Source organism: Trypanosoma theileri (genome assembly GCF_002087225.1).
Source record: "Trypanosoma theileri isolate Edinburgh chromosome Unknown TM35_Tth_22_V1, whole genome shotgun sequence".
Classification (NCBI taxonomy): Eukaryota; Euglenozoa; class Kinetoplastea; order Trypanosomatida; family Trypanosomatidae; genus Trypanosoma; species Trypanosoma theileri.
This window is the reverse complement of record NW_021639864.1, coordinates 317,525-338,793: the sequence shown is the minus strand read 5'-3', so window position 1 is coordinate 338,793 and position 21,269 is coordinate 317,525. Positions and strand designations below refer to the sequence as shown.

Sequence of the window (21,269 nt, the reverse complement as noted above, 5' to 3'; positions counted from 1 at the left end):
ACGCACACACAGAAGCTTTTCATCTTCTATATTTCGTTTCTTTTTTGTTGTTGTTTTCTTTCTTCTATTGGTGCTTCCTCTTTCTTTTTCTTACTTTTTTTGTTTTCTATGGCCAGAATAAGACACTCGAGTGTCTCATCATCAATTTGTCTATAAGGTTACTTATGAAGATGTAGAACTGCTTTCAAAATCATCATCATACTGACCCCCAGTTTTCTTCTTGCTACTGCGGCTGCTAACGCTACTACTTGTATCACTTTCACTGTCACTTTCACTGCTGCTATCAGTTTCACTTTCAGATGTTGAGGAGTCATCAGTGGACTTCTTCTCTACTTCCTTCTTGACACTTTCTTCAACCCCTTGCTGTAGCAAACTTTCTTCCTTCTTTGTCTCCACTGCAGCATTAACCACTTCTGCTGCTTCCACCTTATCAATTGTTTCTGGAATTACTGCATCATTATTACCAGTACCACTTCCCAATATTGCAGTAAGAGTCGTACCATCTAATCCACTGTCTTTTAGCATTTGCATAATTTCCTTCTCTGTTTCTGCACGTGCTTTCGCAATATCATGTAAATGTGTAGGCTCTACAAAAATGGGAGGTATTTGTGCTACACGTGTACGCATCTCTTCAAGACGTTCTGCAGCTTCACGTTCCATTTCACGAGTTCGTCGACGAAGTGCACGTACTTTTTCTTTTATAACAGCATCTGTATTACATCGACTGTTCTTCACATATTCTTTTAACCTTGCATTTACTATCTTTTGCCGCCGGTAGGCCTCCTTTAATGCTCTAACCTCCTCTCTTTCAGGCTCACCAGGAGCTTTTGCTTCTGATGAAGTAATATATTTGCTGAATACTGCCTGTGTGCGCATTGCGTGGGCACGGGTTCCTTTTGGAACAATTTTTTTATTTTTTTCCTCTTTTTCACTATGCTGTGAAACTGATCGTATGGGTTGTGTTTTATTTCCAGCAGATCTACATCGCTGATGTGTAGATGATGATGATATGAAACGATTCGACAGCACCGCTGAGCGACCCCGAACAACAGTATCCTTTACAGAGGTTGTTAAATTAAAAGGTTGTACACTAGTGGGCTGCTTTTTACGTTTACGTTCCGCTAAGGTTAAGCGCTCCTCTGCCCATAAAGCATTAAAATTGGGTACTCCATCTCGAATTTTTGGTTTAAAAGTCAAATTCTTGTTGTATTTTGCTGCAACAGTAGGACTTGGACTTTTTGAGTGAGGTTGTGTTGTACCTTCAACTTGCTTCTTCACAGTAACCGCAGAGGTCCCCTCTTTATCTTTATTTATCGCTACAGATGGTGTCGGGACATAGGGTTGAGAAGTAACAGCCCCTATTGCGGCTCCAGTTGTTACTGGTGTTGTCATAACAGGTACAGAAACAGGAATAGTCATAGTAGTAGTAACAGGAGTAGGAATAGGCATAGGCATAGACACAGTAGTAGTAGCAGTAGTAGGCATAGTAGTAGGCACAGTAAGAGGAGCAGTAGTAGTAACAGGAGTAGGCATAGGCATAGTAGTAGGTGCAGTAGTAGGAGCAGTGGTATTAACACCACCTACCACAGTTAATTGAGGTGCGCCACCTTGTTGGGTAGATGGTGCCACAATTGGTCCACCAACAGGCACAACAGGTGGTGGTAATGGTCCTAATTGCTGTTGTAGCGCAGCGAGGGTTATACCAAATTGGGGTTCCTGTTGTTGTGCACTTTGAAGAAGTGCCATACGATGGGACTCTTCTTCCTTCATCTCCCTTAGTCGTTCCACCGCCCGCTGTTTAATGCGTGCATTCCTTACTTGCTGATGTTCCTCAAGTGCTGGCCAAAGTTTCATCTTCACCTCTAATGGAATCTCCCGTAACTCCACAACTTTCCGTCGATTCTCTGCAGTTTCAGCACCACTAGCACTTTGTGCCCGTTTTGGTTTATCGCTGCGCCGCACGCCCATCACTTCGCGTGTTTGTCGAAGACTCTCTGCGGTCATTTGACGATACGCCGCGGCCTCCTGCATGCGTTCGGCTCTTGCGAGGGCGAGTTCCTCCACGGCGGCCCGCCGCTGCCGCCACTCCTCCACCATGAGAGCGTACTTGTTCATATATGTTGAGGGCGGCACTGGACTCGCACGGAATTGACGGGGTTCCTCCCCAGACAATCGTTGTTGTGGTCCCTGTTCCTCTTGTTCTCTCTGTTGTTGTTCCTCCAACATCCGGCGTGTGCGGATACGCTGGGATCTCTGCAGTTCTCGCGTTTCAAAGGAGAAACCACGCGCCTCCTGCAGCCGCCGTTCACGTGTGGCCTGATAACTCGGGTAGTCGCTCACAGCAGTGAAGTAATTCCGCAAGGCCCGATTGGCTGCCCGTCGCTGTCGGCGTCGCATCTCCTCCAACTGCTCAAGTCGTGTCTCTACCGAATGAAGTGTAAATGCCGCATCTACCGTCGCTGCTTCTCGCGTAGCGGCGATCGTGGGAGCTGTGGGCTGAAGTGTGTTCACATCAATGAGACCACCGCCACTGCAGGGGGCCCTCCGCGTCGCCACATCTAAAGCCATGAGTTCCTCTTCGAGTTGGGCCTGCTGCTCTCGGAGATCCCTGATCTCCCGCTCGAGCAGCTCCTCCATTATCTCTAGCTGAACAGCAAAAAGAGAGAAAATAAAAAGAAAAGTAATAAATTTAGAAATGTGATACTGGAAAGAAAAAAAAAAAAAGAACAAAACACAAACATACAAAATCATTCACACACACAAACACACACAAATGTATATAACAATAAAAAATCGACCGCAGATAGTTCACAGACATAATTTTTTTTTTTTTTCTTGCCCGTCAAGAAAGGAAGTGATAAAAACAGAAAAAAAAAAAAAAATGGAACACTTCTCAAAATGCACTGTGTTCTCCTTTTTAGGGTACCAAAGAAATACACATTGAGAGAAAATAATGAAAAAAAAAAAATAACAACAGTAATAATAATGATAATAGTGGTAATAATAAGTGTATTAGTATTCTTGTCGGGTATTTTTTTTTTTTTAACGAAATAAGTCACCCTTCACTTGGGAAAGAGTAAATGAAACAAAAAAAAAAAAAAAAAATCAAGTCAACATACAACATTCTTCTTATTATTCATTCTTTTTTCCCTCTTTTTGTTTGTTTCGCTTATTACTTATCTTCCACAAACAAACAAACAAAGAAAAGAAAAAGAAACGCACATCAACTAACTCCATTTATTCCTGTTCAAGTTCAATCCGCACTTCAACACTTTGCCGAAAGCGGTATCCTGAATACAGTACTAAAGCACAGCCAATTCCCATCGCTACACCACCAGCAATTTCATACGGAAGTGCCGCCGTTGGTAAAGAAAGTAGAAAGAAAACAAGCAAAGAGATTGGGCCGCCGAGTGAAAAGCTGCCGGAAAGAGTCATGCGATCAAAGAAGAGAGAACTCCAGTGATAGGCAAACCACGAGAGAAAGAGAAAAAGAGCACTTAGGATAATGTTAAGAAAATCGGAAGATGATATCTCCGTCAGAGGACGGTGGGATTCCCCAATGGGTATAGTAAAACCATTTGTAGCATACGAAATAAAAGCAAGCACTAACGTTGTAATTGTAATAGTGGACGACATCACAAAAAGATTACTTACATGTCTACTAACCGTGCGTAATTGAAAGAGAAAAAACGCCATAGCGATACCACCCACCATTCCAAACACTACCGTTAATACACGAGTGTAAGGGCCTCCTCCTCTAACTTCCGCACCAACGGTAAAAACAACGATGGAACTCACAACTAGTACACACCCAACGGCATCCAACACAGATACACTGTGTTTCTTGTATTCTTCATATAAGTAGGTCAAAATAAGTGGAAAACAGCAGAAACATACAAGACCCACTACATTCACACAAAACATAAATGCACATACAAGGCATAGTTGAGCTATAACTCCAGCTGTAATCACATAAATAACAGAACGATTTCGTGAAAAATCAAAGAGATACTCTCTCTCTTCTCTATCTGGTCGCCATGATAATGCTAAAAAACATAATAAATAAGCGGCAGCAAATCCAAACGCAACAAATGATATTACCGCGGATACTCCAATACGTTCTGTAAAAGTGGAATAATTTGTTACACGAGCAATAAATCCCCAATGAAGAACAAAAAAGGCACTAGCAATAACAAGAACTAAATGAGCATACCATGGTCGATTATACTGTACAAGTAAATGAAGCTGATCATCTGCTTGTACAAATGAAACAGATTTTATCACGTTTTCTGGAAATCGAACACTTTTCTTTTTCTTCTTTCTTGTTCCATTTGTCGTATTATCCGGCATTAGTGGCCGTTCTAACTCTCCATCATCCTCAGACCCCGCATCTACAGTAGGATCACTCTTTGATGGTTTCCGCACAAGAAAAGTAACACTACGCAATGATGGTGTACACGAGAACTCTGTTCCTTGTTGTGTTCGTGCTGTGGAGGATGGATTTACCGGCAGCGGTGCACTTCGCATAATAGGTGAGGAATCTGTACTGTTGATACTCTGCGCTGTTGTTGTTGGTATTGGTATTGATGCTGGTATTGATGTTGTTGTTTTTGGTATTGAAGTTAATCCCCGTCGCTGTTCACTGTTGGGATATCCACTTGTGTCCAGCAGACCACCACGGCGGCCAATGGAGCCAACGGAGCCAATCAACAGCGTCTCCTCCACATAATATGTACTGTCGGGAGATTGGAGAACAGCCGCCTTTAGTGTATTGTGATGTCGATGATAGCGCTGGGAACGACTCAGTGAACCAACATCCACAACACTGCCGTAACTACCAACATACACATCATCCACGTCTACGGCGTTATTGTTACTATTACTATTATTAGGCTTACTGCTGCTGCTGTTACTGTTACTATTATTATTATTGTTGTTGTTCTGTTGTACCTGCTGTTGTTGTTGTTTCTGCAGTTTTGCAGAGAGTGCGTCTGATGGCACCAGTAGTGCGTTTGTTATTTCTCGCATGTTAAGATGAAAAAAGACTGGTGGGGTCATTGCAGTGGCCTGAGCACTCTCCTCTTCCACACCGCTGTTCCTCACATCTCTCTCTGGATCCATCTACTCTTTCACACAAATATCAAAACGTCCCTCACAAGAGTAAGAAAATGAACAAGAAGAAGAAATAAATGTGCAAAGAGAAACAAGAATAAAAACAAAAAAAAAATGGTTTACTCCGCATAAAATAAATACGTGAGAGAACACAAGAGGAACTATAAAAAAAAAGAAAAAAGAAAAACAGTATTACAACGGCTAACTCATATATATAAAGTAAACCATGTATACTATTACGCAAGACTGACTAGACTAAAAGTAATAATCCTGTAAGGCAGGAGAAGCAATAACTGAAGAATAATAAACATTATTCACAAATAAAGAAAGGGGAAGTACCCCACTCTCACTCATCTCAGCATATCCACAGAGAGAAAAAAAAAAGCAGAGTAAACAATCTCCAATAGCATATTAAGGTACTAAGAAGATTCTTTTACATTTTCCTTCTCCTCCTCCACACACGAAAAGTCTTCCTCTAATAATGATTTAACGTATGTCTCATCCCAACCATCCAAAAGTCGTGTTTGTTCCACCAACTGCCGTCGTTTCTGATGGTGTTGCTGCGGTGTCTTGCACATTACTACAATACCAGAGAGTTGAGAGAATAAAGAAAGGGCAGCCGCACATCCGTGAATACTTTTAAGAGAAAGATAATACATTGGCGGATAACGCAATAATGGTCGTTGATATCCATTCCAATGAGTACGACCAACAGTACTACCATCGAGTGTAAATGGGTTAGTTGCCCATACATCACCAATCTGAACAACTTGTTGAAATGTAGTAGTAGTAGTAGTAGTAGTAGTAGTAATAATCAATCGAGGAACAATTGGTGTAAATATACCTGTTTCAACATTACAGATATACCCACTTACATTTACATCATCAAAGAATACCCAACGAAAGGGTGAAATAGCTTCTGGCATAATCACTACAGCAAAATCAAGGAGTTTAAGGCATTCCATTTGCAGTGCCAATAACTCTCCCTTTACATCTTTTACCTTTTGTTTTTCATTACTTGCTGTGGAATGATCGAAGGAAGATCGCAATAATAATGCCCGCAACACTTCAGGCAACACAAGTGGCCAAAAAGGACGTAACAAAACGGGATCTAATTTCGTCATGAGAACCCGAAAAAGAAAAAGTGTCTGTCGTATAGATTGATAATTCAATACACGACGAACAGCAGTAGTTGTATCCATATTTGTAGTAATAGTATTAGTATTAGTATTAGAAGTAGTATTACTGGATAAACAAGATGATGATAAGCGGAGGGTTTCCGTAATGCGTTCTCGCAGCAACAGGCAAAACTCCATATCAGAGGCCAGCAATCGCCGTGGTATAGACATTACATAAAAGATAAGTCGTTTCATTTGTTGAATACGTTGTCGTTCCTCCTCCTCTGAAGAATTCAATAATGAAAAAATACGATTAGATGTTGAAGAAGAAGATGGAGCGAACATCTGCACAACTTCTGCATGAAATACCCGATCTTGTGAGAGACGTTCAAAGACAAGTGTCCATGCATGAACGACTGTATGTGGATATTGAAATAACTCACATGTAAAGAGAATCTCCTTAAACTCCTGTCGAAGACGACGAGAGACCGTCTCTCCCAGTTGTATTAATACTAAAGTGGCGGAAAGTGCCGCCCGCACTAATGGTGTACGTCTGTGGATCTCCACAACAGACTTTGATTCAATGCCAAAGAGAAATATCGGTAAAAGACAACGTTTGTAAAGCCCTAATGCCGATATGGCCATACGATCCTGATCAGATGTAGACATAGATACACCTCCTCCACCTCCTCTTGTTATTGTTATTGCAGTATGTGTAAGAGAGGAAAGTGTAACAGCAATGATCTTAAATGAGAATTGTAGAGGATCTAACTCTGTGGTGGTAGTGTTGAGGGATACATTTTTAAAGGAATCCAGCACTTTGCAAATAACTGAGACCAGCCGTTTATCTCTCATCTTCTGCGAAGAGGAAGAAGAGGAAGAGGAAGAAGAAGAAGAATCGGTTTCTTCAGGTCTTTTTAACAAGACCACGGAGTTCATGGGTCCAAAATCCGAAAGCACAAGGAGAATAAACGGCAGTGATATGATGGACGAGGCATCATTAGATAAATGTATTGTGGTGAGATCAATGAATGCCGTTAATACGTCTTTGGCCTCATCGCTGGGCAATCGACAAACACGAAGAAATGTGTGAATGAAAAAAAACACCGCCGCATCAAATGGAAGATGTGATGTTATTTCAGATGAAGGATGGGAATTAGAGAGAGAAGGCCGTTGAACCAGTAATTCCTCAGCCATACGAATTAATGATAACGCCGTTGTCTCTACGCCTGTTTGAAGAAGTCTGAATAACAACAACTGTGATTCCCCATCACTGCAGGGATTTAACAGGAGTTCAGAGAAAATATCCATATTCGTAGTAGATTCCTTACGGATGGGTAATTCCACATTCTCTCTATTATCCGAAATGCTACTGGATGGATATATGAGTTTCGTAATCATAGACTCTGCAAAGGTATTTATCCAGATGTTGATATACGTTCTGAAAAACTCTGCGCCCACCTCTTGTCCACACAATCGCAGAACACGGTGCAAAGCGGTCTCAACTCGAAAGGCTGCAGAGATATCACAACAAACATTATTATTATTATTATTATTATTATTATTATTATTATTATTATTATTATTATTATTATTAAGATGATGAGATCCCACACTTTTTCCTCGTCTTTCCTCCTTATATCGTGATGGCTGTAGTTTCTGGGCTTCTTGGGTGTGAAGATATACCGTAAAGAGTGTTGAAACAATATGCTCCATCGTCATTTGTACCACTTCTGTACTGGAGATTATTGTTGAGATGGAATTTATTCCCTTTTCAGAAGATGAAGAGGAATTCCCACCGAAAATTGGAACACGTGCTGAGAACCAATTGGTATTAGTATTAGTATTATTATTACTGTTATTATTATTACTACTACTATTACCAGTACTACTATTGTTATTATTGTTATTATTGTTATTACTCTTTTTTGCACTTGTACTATCACTGTGAAGTTGTCTTACTGTGTTAAAATGATACTCAAGAATATTATAAATACTCTCAATACACTTTACCACAACTCGTGAAGTATTTACACCTGTTAAAGAAACTTTTTCTTGAAGTAAACTATCTATTACACGAATAAATATTTTCACCAGTCGTGTGGACATAATCTCTCTTTCATTGCCCAAGTATGGTAAGAATTGTAGAATAGTATCACACCAAACAGAAAGAAGATCATAATTCGCCCATTCTTGCATACGTGCGGTTGCGGCTGCTCGTTCAATACCCAAAGCCACAGTCTCGTGAAATTCACAAGATTTAATTAAATCAGTGCAATTGCGCAAAGATCCAATATTATCCCTATTCACTAATAATACGGTAGTAGTAGTTGATACGATGGCTGTCGTCTCACGATGTATGTCTCCCTTTTCCATATATAATGAGTGTGGGATATTTGAAAGAGAATTCATTCCTGATCCTTTATTCGCATTTAAGTACCGCATCGCATTTAAAAGATGATGTAACATGAGAATTTGTGCAGCGGGTAAAAACGGAATATCTACAGCCGTGCGGAGAAGTAACATTATATACACAGAAGTATATCGCCAGGTCTGTATAGTGGTTTGGGAAAGATGTAAATATCGTAAACTTCCCTCCAACAACAAATTTAACGTCCCACAGGCCTCTAAACAGAGTTCCCCATCATAACGATTATGATCATTTATTTCAATCTTCTCAGAAGATACCGGTAAAAGACTCTGCCGAGCAATAGCGACTAATACATAACTCAACATGGCCAAAGCAGAAGATGGTGTTTCCTCCATTTTCTCTTCTATTCCACAATGTACACTTGATGTGGGAAGACCCTTTAATAAATTAGATAATACTGTTTGACTATTCAATGGTGGTTCCATCTGCTGGAGTTGATTTAATATACCCTGAAAACAAGAAGGAATCATAAGGATATGTCGGATTATATAAACAAATTCTCTTGGTTCTATTGAAATAACTCCAGACCGTTTCCCATCAGGAGAATCACAACAAGGTGAAGAAGAAGTATTATTTCCACTACTTGCTGTTTGCATACATTCCTCAGAGAAAGCATTATGCCATTGATATTCTTTCCATTGAAGAAAGAGTGGATTTAATACACGAGAAAAATGAGAAAGAGATTGTCGTATCATAGATTGAGCTAACCAACGTAATGGGGCATTTGTATGCGTTAAAGCTCGAAGCATCATAAAGAGTCCTGGTAAGAATATCTCCTCTGAAGTCTCCTTCTCTGCAAGTAAGCGAAATAAGAGAATTAATCGTTCACCATTTTCAATAGTTTCTTCAGTAGTGAGAATATCAAGAATATCACGTCCAGAGGGAATACTGTACATATGTATAAGAAGATCCACCATCTGTGGTTGCATTTCTATTTCACATGTACCTAGTAAATGCCATAGTCGTTGTATGAAATTCTCCATGAAATATTTTTCCATTATCATATTATGTAAAACTGGTAAAATGGTATTAGATTTTATAAGCTCTACATACAATAATAATACATTCTCTTCTACTACAGGAGATCCGGAGTTTACCAGTGTCATTAGAGATTGCAGCCAGTCTTGTATAATCTTTATACTTACCATTTTTTTCTCATTACTCAAGAGAGACTCCGATTCACACAGTGGTGTTGTATGTGAGAGAAGTGAAAAGATGGTATTGTTAAGATACGTCAATGTATTTATCCACATATTATTATTATTATTATTATTATTATTATTCAGTACTAATGATGCGATAGATATGGAACTGTACATAATGTTTGTGAGAAGTATCACTTCATCATCCTTCTGTACTATCACATCCGTTTTCGTTTGTTTATATTGGCTCTGCAGCGTTGAGAAGATCCTGAAGAAAATAAAATGAAAGAGATTAAGTGATCCTTCAATCAAATAATGAGCATTTCTCAAAAGTTCTTCCTTCCAAGTTGGCTCTGATGTGTTTTCTATTGTATTCAACACACAGGATACTTTAGACACTCTTAACACTATTCTACAAAGTGTATCACATGTGTTTAATATATCTTTATGAAAAGCCGTCATTTCTTCTGAACTGCGATTCATAAATTCCATTAAATGCGTCTCTACAACCGTCATGATGGAATGGAGTTGCTGGAACCAAACGTGCAGGTCTAAGAGGAGTTTTTCACAATCTTCCTTTGATGTTAAGGGATTTAAAGTGTCCTCTACATTATTACGTAAACCCTGCGGGGGTGTTGGTGCCGTTAAAACATTTCTCACACTATTATTATTATTATTATTATTATTATTATTATTATTTTCTTCTTCAATTTCATGAATATCAGCACTAGTAGTAGCAGTAGTAGTAGTACAATTATTATTATTATTACTACTACCACAAACATCCGCATGAGCATTGTTAGGATCACTAGATAAAGTGGATTTCTCTAACTGCTCCACAGAGTTACTCAGCATTAAGAGAATCCCACGCACATATCGTGTGAAATACTGTAAAGGAACAACTTTCAAAAACGCAGAAAGTGTTAACTTCATACTACTCTTCTCTCGTGAATCCTCTCGTTTTCTAAACTCCATAGAGACAAGAATATCACAGACGTACGGCATCACTAAAGGGGCTACATAATCCATAAAAGGATTACCAGCAGACTTTGAATTGTTAGGATCCCCATCTGTATGGGAATCCACGGAAAAAAAAATATCTTCATCCACTACATCTGATTCAATTACAATCTCAAAAAGATTTAAAAGGGCTCGCAACCACACAATGGGGAGTAAATCCATTCCCACAGCATCTATATTCATCATTGTGGAGTGAGAGGAAGATGAGGTAGAAGAGAAAAATTCACGTGCACTAGTGTATAAAATTTGATAATAAGATTCTTCTAATGGACTCAATTCCTTCGTAGTACTTCTCCGTGTATTTTGGGCAATTGGAATATTTAAATGTAATTCCCACCATTGAACAATTCCATGAAAAGCCTGAGCCACACGAAAGGATGAAACCTCATGCACATATTGAAATGCCTCATCACTACTATTAGGCCCCATTAACCAATCAGCGACCCGTCGTCGAATACTACTCGTCACATCTGGAAGACCTAACAACTGCACAACGGCTGCCACTAAGAGAGACTCTTCAGAAAAGGTGAAGATGGATTGAACACCCAGTGGAAAGGCAGTAATGAGTACATCGAGCATAAGTCGTTGCTTTCGCTCATTCTTTTCCTGGAGAGTAGCAAAGATGGCACTGTGAGCAATTCGTGCATCTCCTCCTACAATGATAGAGAGCGGTATACTGGATATTAACATAGAGCATCCTTTTTGCTCATCCGTAGAAAACTGTGGATCCATAGTAGTATTACTATCATCATTATTCGCATTATCATTCTTACTATCCGTATGCGTAGTGGTTTGAGATAAACGCAATTTAAAGTAATGCAAAACAGCCCCACGTAATGAAGGAGAATTTTTTAACGTAAACCACAATGCTCGATAAATTATTGCATCGCCAAAACATGATTGACTATTGTTTCCATTACTATTATTATTATTATTATTATTATTATTATTATTATTATTATTATTATTATTATTATTATTATTCTCTTTACCATAATAATAACAATAATAATTATTATTATTAGTGTTATCATTATTATCATAATGATAACTCTCTTTTACTCCTTGAGTACCTTTTGGGGTAACAGTAAATGCCGCACTATTAACTATTCGGTGAAGGTTTTCCATTATCTGCAATGAGAGACGATACACCTCACTCGTCTCACTCTCTTCAAATCCACTTAGAACCGCCGCAATAAGACCAGGAAGTTCCACCGCCACCACTTCAGGAGGTAATCCAACTAACATATACACCTTTACAAATTGAAGCAACTCACATTTAAGTTGCATACAACAGTGCGGTAAGAGTTCAAGCACACCAACGAGTAGTAATGGCATCTGCTGCAAAACAGAAAAAGGCCCCATACACTGACACAGACGCTGCAGTACATCCAAGGCCTTACGGTGTACACCCATCACGCCTTTCGGGTCTAAACATTTCCAAAGAACGCGGCATAAAAGTGTGGGATCCGGCAAAACCTCCGATGCCACTGCAACGTTGCTATCGAGACACTTGAGAATTTGTGTGAGTAGTGGTGAGAGGGATGCCCAGTTGGAAGAGGTGGTTCTATCCATCACCTGCAGTAACTTCACCATCTCCCCAGTGTACTTAAGGACCCGCTTCGAATTTTGCTGAACACCATCTACTCCATCTGTTGATGAAAACATATCACAACTTTTAAAAAAAAAAAAACATGAAAATAATGGCAGAGAAAAGAAGAAACAAAAAAAAAAAATGAGGGAAACAGATATAGAAGAAAAGACATCAAAGAATATTATATATATATATATATATAAAAGAAAACGCACAGAGAGACACACATTCACTCCATATGCACTTAAGGTTAGCTGTAGGTAAGAAAGTTACGCACCACCCTTTCCTACTTGTAAAAAAAAAAAAAAAGATTATTACCCATTAGGTAGAAGAAGAAAAAAAACCCACATCACCCATACAACTCACGTTCACAGAAACAAAAAAAAAGAAATATTAATGTATTTTTCTTTTCCAATTGTTGTTATAGGGAAAATAACGACAATAAACTGCCATTATTCTTACACGCACCCTATTCCTCTAAAAATCCATTTTTATTTCGGATAAGGTGTTAAAAGCGCATTTACAAGGCTCCCGTAAAAATCAAAGGGAACTCTCTTGGGTGGACTTAAAAAAAAAAACACTTAAACAATAAAAAAACTCTTCAGACTTTAAAACTGAGAGAAATAAATTCCAAGAATAAAAAAAATTTGTTTTAAAAGCAGCATTAACAGAAGCACATCCTCTACACTCTTTCCCACACACACACACACCCAAAAAAAAAAAAAAAAAAAAAAACTATGCCTCGAAACATCTGGCAATATAGCAGGTAAATAAAAGACTTCTTTCTTGTTACAGATTCCTTACCCATCCACCAAANCATCAAAGAATATTATATATATATATATATATATATATAAAAGAAAACGCACAGAGAGACACACATTCACTCCATATGCACTTAAGGTTAGCTGTAGGTAAGAAAGTTACGCACCACCCTTTCCTACTTGTAAAAAAAAAAAAAAAAGATTATTAGCCATTAGGTAGAAGAAGAAAAAAAACCCACATCACCCATACAACTCACGTTCACAGAAACAAAAAAAAAGAAATATTAATGTATTTTTCTTTTCCAATTGTTGTTATAGGGAAAATAACGACAATAAACTGCCATTATTCTTACACGCACCCTATTCCTCTAAAAATCCATTTTTATTTCGGATAAGGTGTTAAAAGCGCATTTACAAGGCTCCCGTAAAAATCAAAGGGAACTCTCTTGGGTGGACTTAAAAAAAAAAACACTTAAACAATAAAAAAACTCTTCAGACTTTAAAACTGAGAGAAATAAATTCCAAGAATAAAAAAAATTTGTTTTAAAAGCAGCATTAACAGAAGCACATCCTCTACACTCTTTCCCACACACACACACACCCAAAAAAAAAAAATTAAAAAAAAAAACTATGCCTCGAAACATCTGGCAATATAGCAGGTAAATAAAAGACTTCTTTCTTGTTACAGATTCCTTACCCATCCACCAAACCTCCACTCCTTGATCTTGCTTTTATGCCTTTTCAGTGACTGAGGTTAGTGTAGAAATCATCAGAAAACCTCACTCTTGTACTCTTCCAGTAGAGATACCCCACACCCAAGAGGGCTATTAACGACATTGTAAGAAATACAGCAAGAACAGTCGTCGCCCCACTCGAGGTGCTTTTTTCATTGCAGGGTCCACTTGGTGCCACCGTAGTTGTGGTTGGTGTATTGTCTGTCACATTCTCTGGTGGGTTTGGTATAGTAAATTCCCATGCGTCAACAGTTCCATAAAACTCCCGCGCGTCCATTCCGATAAAATCAATCTTGTACGAAGAAGTGAGTGTACAAGCAGTTGCATCCGACCAATTAAGATGTTGGCGGAAGTAGTCCAAATTGACTTCGATACAGTGTGCAGCTGAGGTGCCAACGGGAAGGCCAGACTGATGCGGCAAAGAACGGTAAATACCTTGGTACGCTGTGGCAGCCAGTGCAGAGGCACCATATGGAAAAACAGGATCAGTATCGGAGAGAATAAACAACATCTTCGTCACTGGTCTCGCAATTTTCCTGTCAGTGACATTATACTTTGGGAATGCATTGTAAAGGTCGTAGAGCGGCTGCAGCACTGTTATGTTTGGCAGCAACTGCCGCACCTTCCTTGCCTCCTGGAGGAGTTCCTGCGGTGGGACTGCGGGCGGTGTTAACGTGAGTTCATTCACAAGCCAGTTGTACCGCTGCGGCACAAACACTGGGCACTGCGAGGCCGGGCCCGACTTCACAAACGTGTACAACTGCTGAAGTGCCACCAAATCCTGCGCATTGCAACGCTGCAGACGATAAATAAAAGATGGTATCAACTGCGCCACCACCCGTCGATTATCCATCAAAAAGTGTTGCGGGTTTTTGAGAAGGGCAGCTGTGATCGCACGGTACTCGCGATGCATCTCCGCCGGTGGCACGCCCCATTGCAGAAGAGAGTTGCATTTCAACGTGTTCATCTCCGCAGCCGTCATGACATTCACAAAGCGATTCCACATGCCCTCAGCAGCACCCACGCGAGCAACACACCGCAGCCCCTCATCCTCCTCGCAGTACTGCAGCAGTCTTTGAAGGGTCTCATCATACCCCATGATGCTTTCAAATATATCAAAATACTCCGGATGACCAAACCCTGCCATGATCACAGACACATTATCAAGATTATTATACAGCTTCAACATTCGATGCACAACAAATGAGCCAATACCCTCCGTCACCACCACATTCTGGTTCCCCTTTCCCAACGTCTTCAGCACCCACGCAAGGTCGTTTGCAGTTTCAGTGATGGAATAATGCTCCATGCGCAGCCCAGAGCGTGCAATCTCCTCCGCACAGGATGCGTTCGGCCAGCAATAATGTGCCTTGTCATAGTAGTTTGCATTGCATGTAATTTGGGGGTATGCAAATTCAGATCCACGGGGCGAGAAACGCACAACATTGAATTTCTTTTGGAATAGACTATTAGCCCAATTAATTTGAAAATTCTCCCCAACATACCACATTGTCACGTTATTGGCATAAAAATCACTGGAATCCGCAACAGCATCAACAGAGAAGTAGATCAACTTATCCCCACTGGACCATGACTCTTTGGTCGTAACATTGGAGCAGTAAGAAAATCCAGCACTGCACCCATCCGCCTTCCACGCAGGCGCTGGCGGGTCCGCTGCAAGAACAATCGGGCAGAACAACGTGGCAAGGGCAATGCTCCACAAAAGTGCCACAACGTGTAACCACAGATAACCTTCTTTCATTTCTTTTAGTTTACAGTTATATTTCGTACTTTCTCTTGTAATGTGCAAATGAAAATGTGTTGTTAAAGTGTCAATTTTCTGTTTTCAAAGCAGTGTATACTGGTACTCCGAGATCAGTACCTTTCTTGGTGGTCGTTTGTTGTCGCCGGTACCTTGATTTTACTCACCAGTACCACGAAAGCACACGAGTCACTGAATTTTCGCGCCTATTTGAGGTCTAAACTATTTACTCGTTAATGAGAAAATGTTCTTTTCGCAGCCAGCTGGGCTGAAGAAAAACAAAGCCACAAAAAAATTAAATTAATTACACATATAGCCACGGCAAAGGAGAGAAAGAAATAGAGAGATAAAAGGATTCAGAGAACAAAAAAAAGTGATCTAGCATGAGAATAGCAGCGGTAGCAGTAATGGTGACAACAGAAACAAGTAATAATATTTGTTCTCATAGTAGCAGTAGTAGAGGCAGCAGAAAGCAGCAGCAGCAGAAGCAGTGAGAATCCAAAGTAAAAGTAAAAAAAAAAACGAAGAAATGTGACGAGGTCAATTTCTCTAAAGGAGATTCTCTTCATCCACTTCTAATTCTTACTTCTTCTCTCATATAGATACACCCTCACCTTCCACCCTCCACTTTCTCACCCCCACTACCTGTGTTGATCAAATTACTTATAAACAGGAGGAGGATACTCACATTTTCCCTCTTCCATTCTTTTTTTTTCTTCTCCTTTCTTTTTTTGTTTCTCTCTTTTTTGTTTGTTTGTTTGTTTGTTTGTTTGTTTCAAAAATCTTTCTTTTTCTCTTTCATTTTTTCGTTTTCATCCTCTGCTTTCTTCTTGGATGCCTCTTCCTCTGCCTGCATGGCCTTTGCCTTTGCGAGCAGCTCATCGCCGTGTGCCTTGAGGGCATCCGCCTCGCGCGTCTTGTTGGCGTCGCCGTAGAGCCGCAGGAGGACGGCGAGGCGGAAGTAGAGGGTGGCGAGGCACGAGAGCTCCATCTCCTCGAGGTGGTCCTCGTCGCCGTCGCCCTCCCCGTCCCCCTCGCGGCCCTCCGGCTCGGTGGGGAGGCAATCCCGCAGGCACTTCTCCGCCTGCTCGAGCAGCCGCAGCCCCTCCCGCTTGGGGGCCCGCGAGGCCATAATGAGAAAGAGCTTCGACAACAAATGGAGGGTCTCCCGCTGCTGCCGGGGGATCGCATTTACGAGTTCCTTTATCTCCGAGCACTGGCAGCGGGTGTCCACGTTGTAGAGGCTAATGCAAACATTCTTGGCCATCTTGATGCGGTGCCAGAAGAGAAGGGCAGTGGGACTCTTCAGGGCAAACTCAATAAGTGCTACTCCAAGTTCATGCAATGGGCGAGCGTACGTTACGTACTCCTCTACAGAGCACATAGTCCCCTCAAAATCCTCAGAGAGATAACTGGAATAATAAATAAAATGAGAATCCACAATAGCATCAATGTGACGACTGAAAACAAAAATATAATTCAGACACGCAGCAGCAAGTGAAGCACAACCTTTGCTAATAGCATTTTTGCTTACAGCACTAAAGACTGCACATGCAAACTCGGCAAGTTTCTCTTGATTAACCTCTTTAGGAGTAGTCCCTTTCTCTACAATGTAGCGATAACGAAGTCCCTCATCTTGTGCCGGTTTTAAAGTACAGATAAAAAACTCAATTGCCTGTCCGAGGTCATTACGGTAATCAACAAGAATAGAATAAGATGCATCCCCCAAACAGCGCCACCAAGCCACAATTTCTGTTCCTTTTTCTGTCTCTGCTACTACTTTCTCAGAGGATTGTGTATAGGTTTGTTTGAGTTTTTGACAAAGTAAACCATGTCCACCACTCATATGAGCTGCTTGACATTCTGTTGAGCAGTATTCCACCATACCACATCCACTGCAACCATATCCTTGAGCATAAATAGGATCTAAGCACATGGTACAAAGTGGACCTGCATATGGCTCTAATACGAGGCGTAGTCGATGTGGTAAAGGAAAAGGTTTACCTTCAACTTCTACTGTCGCTTCACCAATGTAACCTCCATACGCTTGACTTCCCTCATAGCTAACCGTTACATCGTACAACATTTCCTCCTTTGAACCCAGTACATATCCTTCCAGTTTATCAAAATGAACATCAAATCGTAAGATCTCTGCATACTGCCAACGACAAGGGTATCGCATTACTACTGTGACATTACGATCTTTAATCGGCCGTGGAACACGTCCCAAAGCAGATATAACTATTGGTTCACCGCTACTGCCACTGTTTGCACAACACTCATCTTCCATGACAAATATTTTTCCTTGAGGTCCTACTGATAGACCCTCACTTTCAACTGTAATTTTCAAGAGAACATGCCAATCATTTAATTCCTCTGATGACTGCGGTACATGACATTCCTCTTTCGAATCCGTCGATTTTTCCACTTCCGGTGGACAATGAGGGGGAATAAAGCGAAATATGTACAATCCTGACTGCATTTCAGATAAGTACTTATTATTTCCAAATAACAGTACTAGTACAAATTATTCACTCTTGTGAAGAACTCCTTTTTCAGAGTAAAAAAGGGCAAGAAAAATTTTAACAAGATAAAGTCGTCCTCAGAAAAGAAAAGAAAAAAAAAAAAAAGAAAGAAAAGAAGGCTCACTTTATCTGTTACTCGTATCTTTTTTCTTACTCTTCCTATATATATATATTTTATATATATATAGTTTGTTCTCTCCCTCTGACTTCCTCTGACTTTCGTGTTTCACCAAAAATCAGCTATCCTAACTAGTCTTCTCAAAAGATGTGGGGAAAAAAAAATAAGAATAAAAGAAAATGTTTGTCAAGTAAAGTGAAAGAAAAAAAATAATAAAAATAAATAAAAATAAAAATAAAAATAAAAACCTTCTTTGGTATCAACATTCTTATTATATGTTACATATATATTATACAAACAAAAAAGAAGGCAAAAGATAGATAATATGTAATTAATTTAACTTGTATTATTTATTATTATTATTATTATTATTATTATTATTATTATTATTATCACGACCACCACTTATCACAGCCTAAAACCTCTCGTAGAAAAATAGTCGCATAGCTGGAAGATGGTAGAGAAAAAGAAAGAGTTGCATTAAAACTATCTTTTTCCTCTCCTTCTCTTTCTTTCTCTACTTCTCCATTTTCACCTCTCTTATCACTATCAAAGACCAGAAGCGTCTCCTTAGGATGTACTATTGTCTCTCGCATAGCACCTGGTAATGACACACCAAGAACTTTCTTTTGTTGAAATACATCATCCACAGTAAGGTGAAGTTCTGAGAGTGTTGGCTCTAGAAAAGGTTTCACCGCATCCTCTACTGTTATTTGATATCCCAAGAGAGGTAAAGACTTTACACATTTCAATGATGTCTCTACATTACTCAATTTGGAAAGCATCATATTAAAAATAAGACTCTGTGCTCCGTGTATCCACAAAACACGAAAAGCATATGGAACTGTTAAGAGTGCATCATGACATAACTGTTTCCAACGTGAAGAATAACTCTTCACATCCTCTGAAGATAAAGGATTCGACAGGGATGCGTATTGTGTTTGATAGACTCGCCGAAGTGCATGAACAATACAATGAGCATCTCGTGCATTCATTGGTACATATCGCACTTCCATTTTTTCTGGAAAGGATTCATACAGACCAGGGGCACCAGACATGAGACTTCGCACAGCATCTATCCAACGCCCCGCTAACACATGTATACCAACATGATCTCTCACACTTTTTACATTTTCACTAAATCGTTGTTGTCCAAAATAATTTAGAAATCCATCAGATTCAATGCGTCGGAGGCGTTCTGTGAGTTCATCCTGTGAAATTCCATTTATATCAAGTAGGCGAATACGAAACCAATTTCCATTAAGTTCTCCAGTTTGAATAGGTACCTTACAAGGATCAGAAATCTGCAGTATTTCAAGATAGCTTGAAGGATCACTAGGCCATGTTAAACGAATTAATTCCTTCTTATTATTATTTTCTTGTTGATTCGCTTTTAATGATATAGGAACAGAACAGCGCTGGTACGTCACCGCACATTTATCTTTCATTCCCGCTGAACACACAGCAGTATCAGGTACGTTAAAATATTCCGCAAGAAGTATACGAAGTTCCATCATATCAAGATTTCGTTTTCGAACCAGAAGATGTCTAAATAATAATATTGTTGTTGTAGTAGTAGTAGTACTATCCATACCATTACCATTATCACTATTTCGTAAACGCTTTCCCCGTTGCTTTGGTGAAGGCATAAGAGTTACCTGACCATTTGTAACCCGTGAAATAATATCTGGATAGCGTCGTGAGAGCATCTTGTGAAAACAACGTCGTGTCTCTTTCGTTGCCTCTTGTGAGAAATTTGCTGTTAATTTAAAAGAACTTCTGCAGGAAGGTTCGGTGGTATTCCACCGTTCCATCGCATCTGCCGTTCGTTCATCTAAACAATAGGCAAGAAGAAGATAATCCAAATCATATAAGGCAAACACCTGATAATCCGACATTTCTCCATTCCCTTGTAAAGAAGAAGAAGAAAGAGAAGGAATACGACGTGTCTCAGTTCGAAGGTGTGGAAATTGAGTCTTTAATGTGTAATGTAAACGTTTCCGATCTTCTCTTGAATTAAATACACCAATAAGGAATTCCTTCGTAGTATTGGAAGAAAAAGCGTTTTCTCCATCCGTACAGATGGACAACCGATACTGTGCAATAGCATCTTGTTTACTTCCAAATGTTGTTGAAAGAGCATCTCGAATAACATCATTCAATAGAACCACCTCACATTCGGCTGGAAAAGAAGAAGAAGAAATATCATTCCCTGCAGAGACAAGAGAATAATCTTTTCTATCTATTCCACTTGTGTTAACAGCAGTGTTGCTTTTCTCTTGTAATGAAGAGAAAGAGTTGTCTATATTATTACCGTTCTTCTGTGGGGTGGGGATTGGCAATTGATATCCCACCGCATCTGTGCGGACGCCTGCGGGGTCGATCTCCACAACTGTGAAATCTTCCGGATTTCTTTTAAGAGACGCCGTCGCCGCCCGCCCCACCGGCAGAAGAAATCCACTGATACCGCATGCCTCTAACATGGAGTCTATACACATATAAATAAATAAATATATATATGTATAAAGAAGAAAAGAGAAATTAAACGAAAAACAAAGAAGGAAAAAAGAAGGAGGAATGTGGCTCAAGAAAACAAAAAAAAATTCAATTAAAAGTCTCGTACCGTTTTTTTTTTTCTTTTTTTTTCTCTTTGTCTTTGCATCTCTTCATATATTCACTCTTCAATGCGAACAATAGAAAGAAAAAAAAAAATCCATATTTGTGGCAAATAAAACGAAAGCAAAATAAGACATGCAGTGCTGATGTGTTTTGGTAGAGGCGGATGATGGGAGTAAGAAGAGAAAAAACAATGTGGCTTCAATTCACCTAATATAGAGAAAATCAGAAAAATAATACAAATAAAAAGTTTGAGGAGTTCACCATCGTTTTTTTTTTTTTTTTTTTTTTTTTTTACTTTTCGCCCCTTTTCCTCACCCTTATAGATAGATA

The 21,269-nt window shown here is 39.6% G+C and overlaps 7 protein-coding genes across 7 annotated transcripts in view; all 7 read right to left on the bottom strand.

Annotated features, from left to right (window-relative positions):
• Positions 1-162: 162 nt before the first annotated feature.
• On the bottom strand, positions 163-2,637 carry TM35_000222390 (uncharacterized protein; the record flags this gene model as incomplete). The annotated part of the gene is made up of 1 exon (XM_029027286.1): positions 163-2,637. One exon carries the CDS (start codon positions 2,635-2,637, stop codon positions 163-165), a length of 2,475 nt encoding a protein of 824 aa, XP_028881506.1.
• A 600-nt stretch (positions 2,638-3,237) lies between these two features.
• TM35_000222380 (uncharacterized protein) lies at positions 3,238-5,121 on the bottom strand (the record flags this gene model as incomplete). The annotated part of the gene is made up of 1 exon (XM_029027285.1): positions 3,238-5,121. The coding sequence occupies one exon, from the start codon at positions 5,119-5,121 to the stop codon at positions 3,238-3,240; it is 1,884 nt and encodes a 627-aa protein (XP_028881505.1).
• Positions 5,122-5,531: 410 nt separating this feature from the next.
• TM35_000222370 (uncharacterized protein) lies at positions 5,532-12,491 on the bottom strand (the record flags this gene model as incomplete). Its single annotated transcript, XM_029027284.1, has 1 exon — positions 5,532-12,491. One exon carries the CDS (start codon positions 12,489-12,491, stop codon positions 5,532-5,534), a length of 6,960 nt encoding a protein of 2,319 aa, XP_028881504.1.
• A 1,431-nt stretch (positions 12,492-13,922) lies between these two features.
• TM35_000222360 (uncharacterized protein) lies at positions 13,923-15,677 on the bottom strand (the record flags this gene model as incomplete). The annotated part of the gene is made up of 1 exon (XM_029027283.1): positions 13,923-15,677. The coding sequence occupies one exon, from the start codon at positions 15,675-15,677 to the stop codon at positions 13,923-13,925; it is 1,755 nt and encodes a 584-aa protein (XP_028881503.1).
• Positions 15,678-16,452: 775 nt separating this feature from the next.
• TM35_000222350 (uncharacterized protein) lies at positions 16,453-18,159 on the bottom strand (the record flags this gene model as incomplete). Its single annotated transcript, XM_029027282.1, has 1 exon — positions 16,453-18,159. The coding sequence occupies one exon, from the start codon at positions 18,157-18,159 to the stop codon at positions 16,453-16,455; it is 1,707 nt and encodes a 568-aa protein (XP_028881502.1).
• Positions 18,160-18,712: 553 nt separating this feature from the next.
• Positions 18,713-20,818, bottom strand: TM35_000222340 (tRNA pseudouridine13 synthase; the record flags this gene model as incomplete). The annotated part of the gene is made up of 1 exon (XM_029027281.1): positions 18,713-20,818. The coding sequence occupies one exon, from the start codon at positions 20,816-20,818 to the stop codon at positions 18,713-18,715; it is 2,106 nt and encodes a 701-aa protein (XP_028881501.1).
• A 438-nt stretch (positions 20,819-21,256) lies between these two features.
• Positions 21,257-21,269, bottom strand: part of TM35_000222330 (tRNA pseudouridine13 synthase) — a gene marked incomplete at both ends in the record, with an annotated part of 333 nt that continues 320 nt past the window's right edge. The window contains one exon of the mRNA XM_029027280.1: positions 21,257-21,269. This exon is cut by the window's right edge and continues 320 nt beyond it. Within this exon, the coding sequence (XP_028881500.1) occupies positions 21,257-21,269 (13 nt within the window).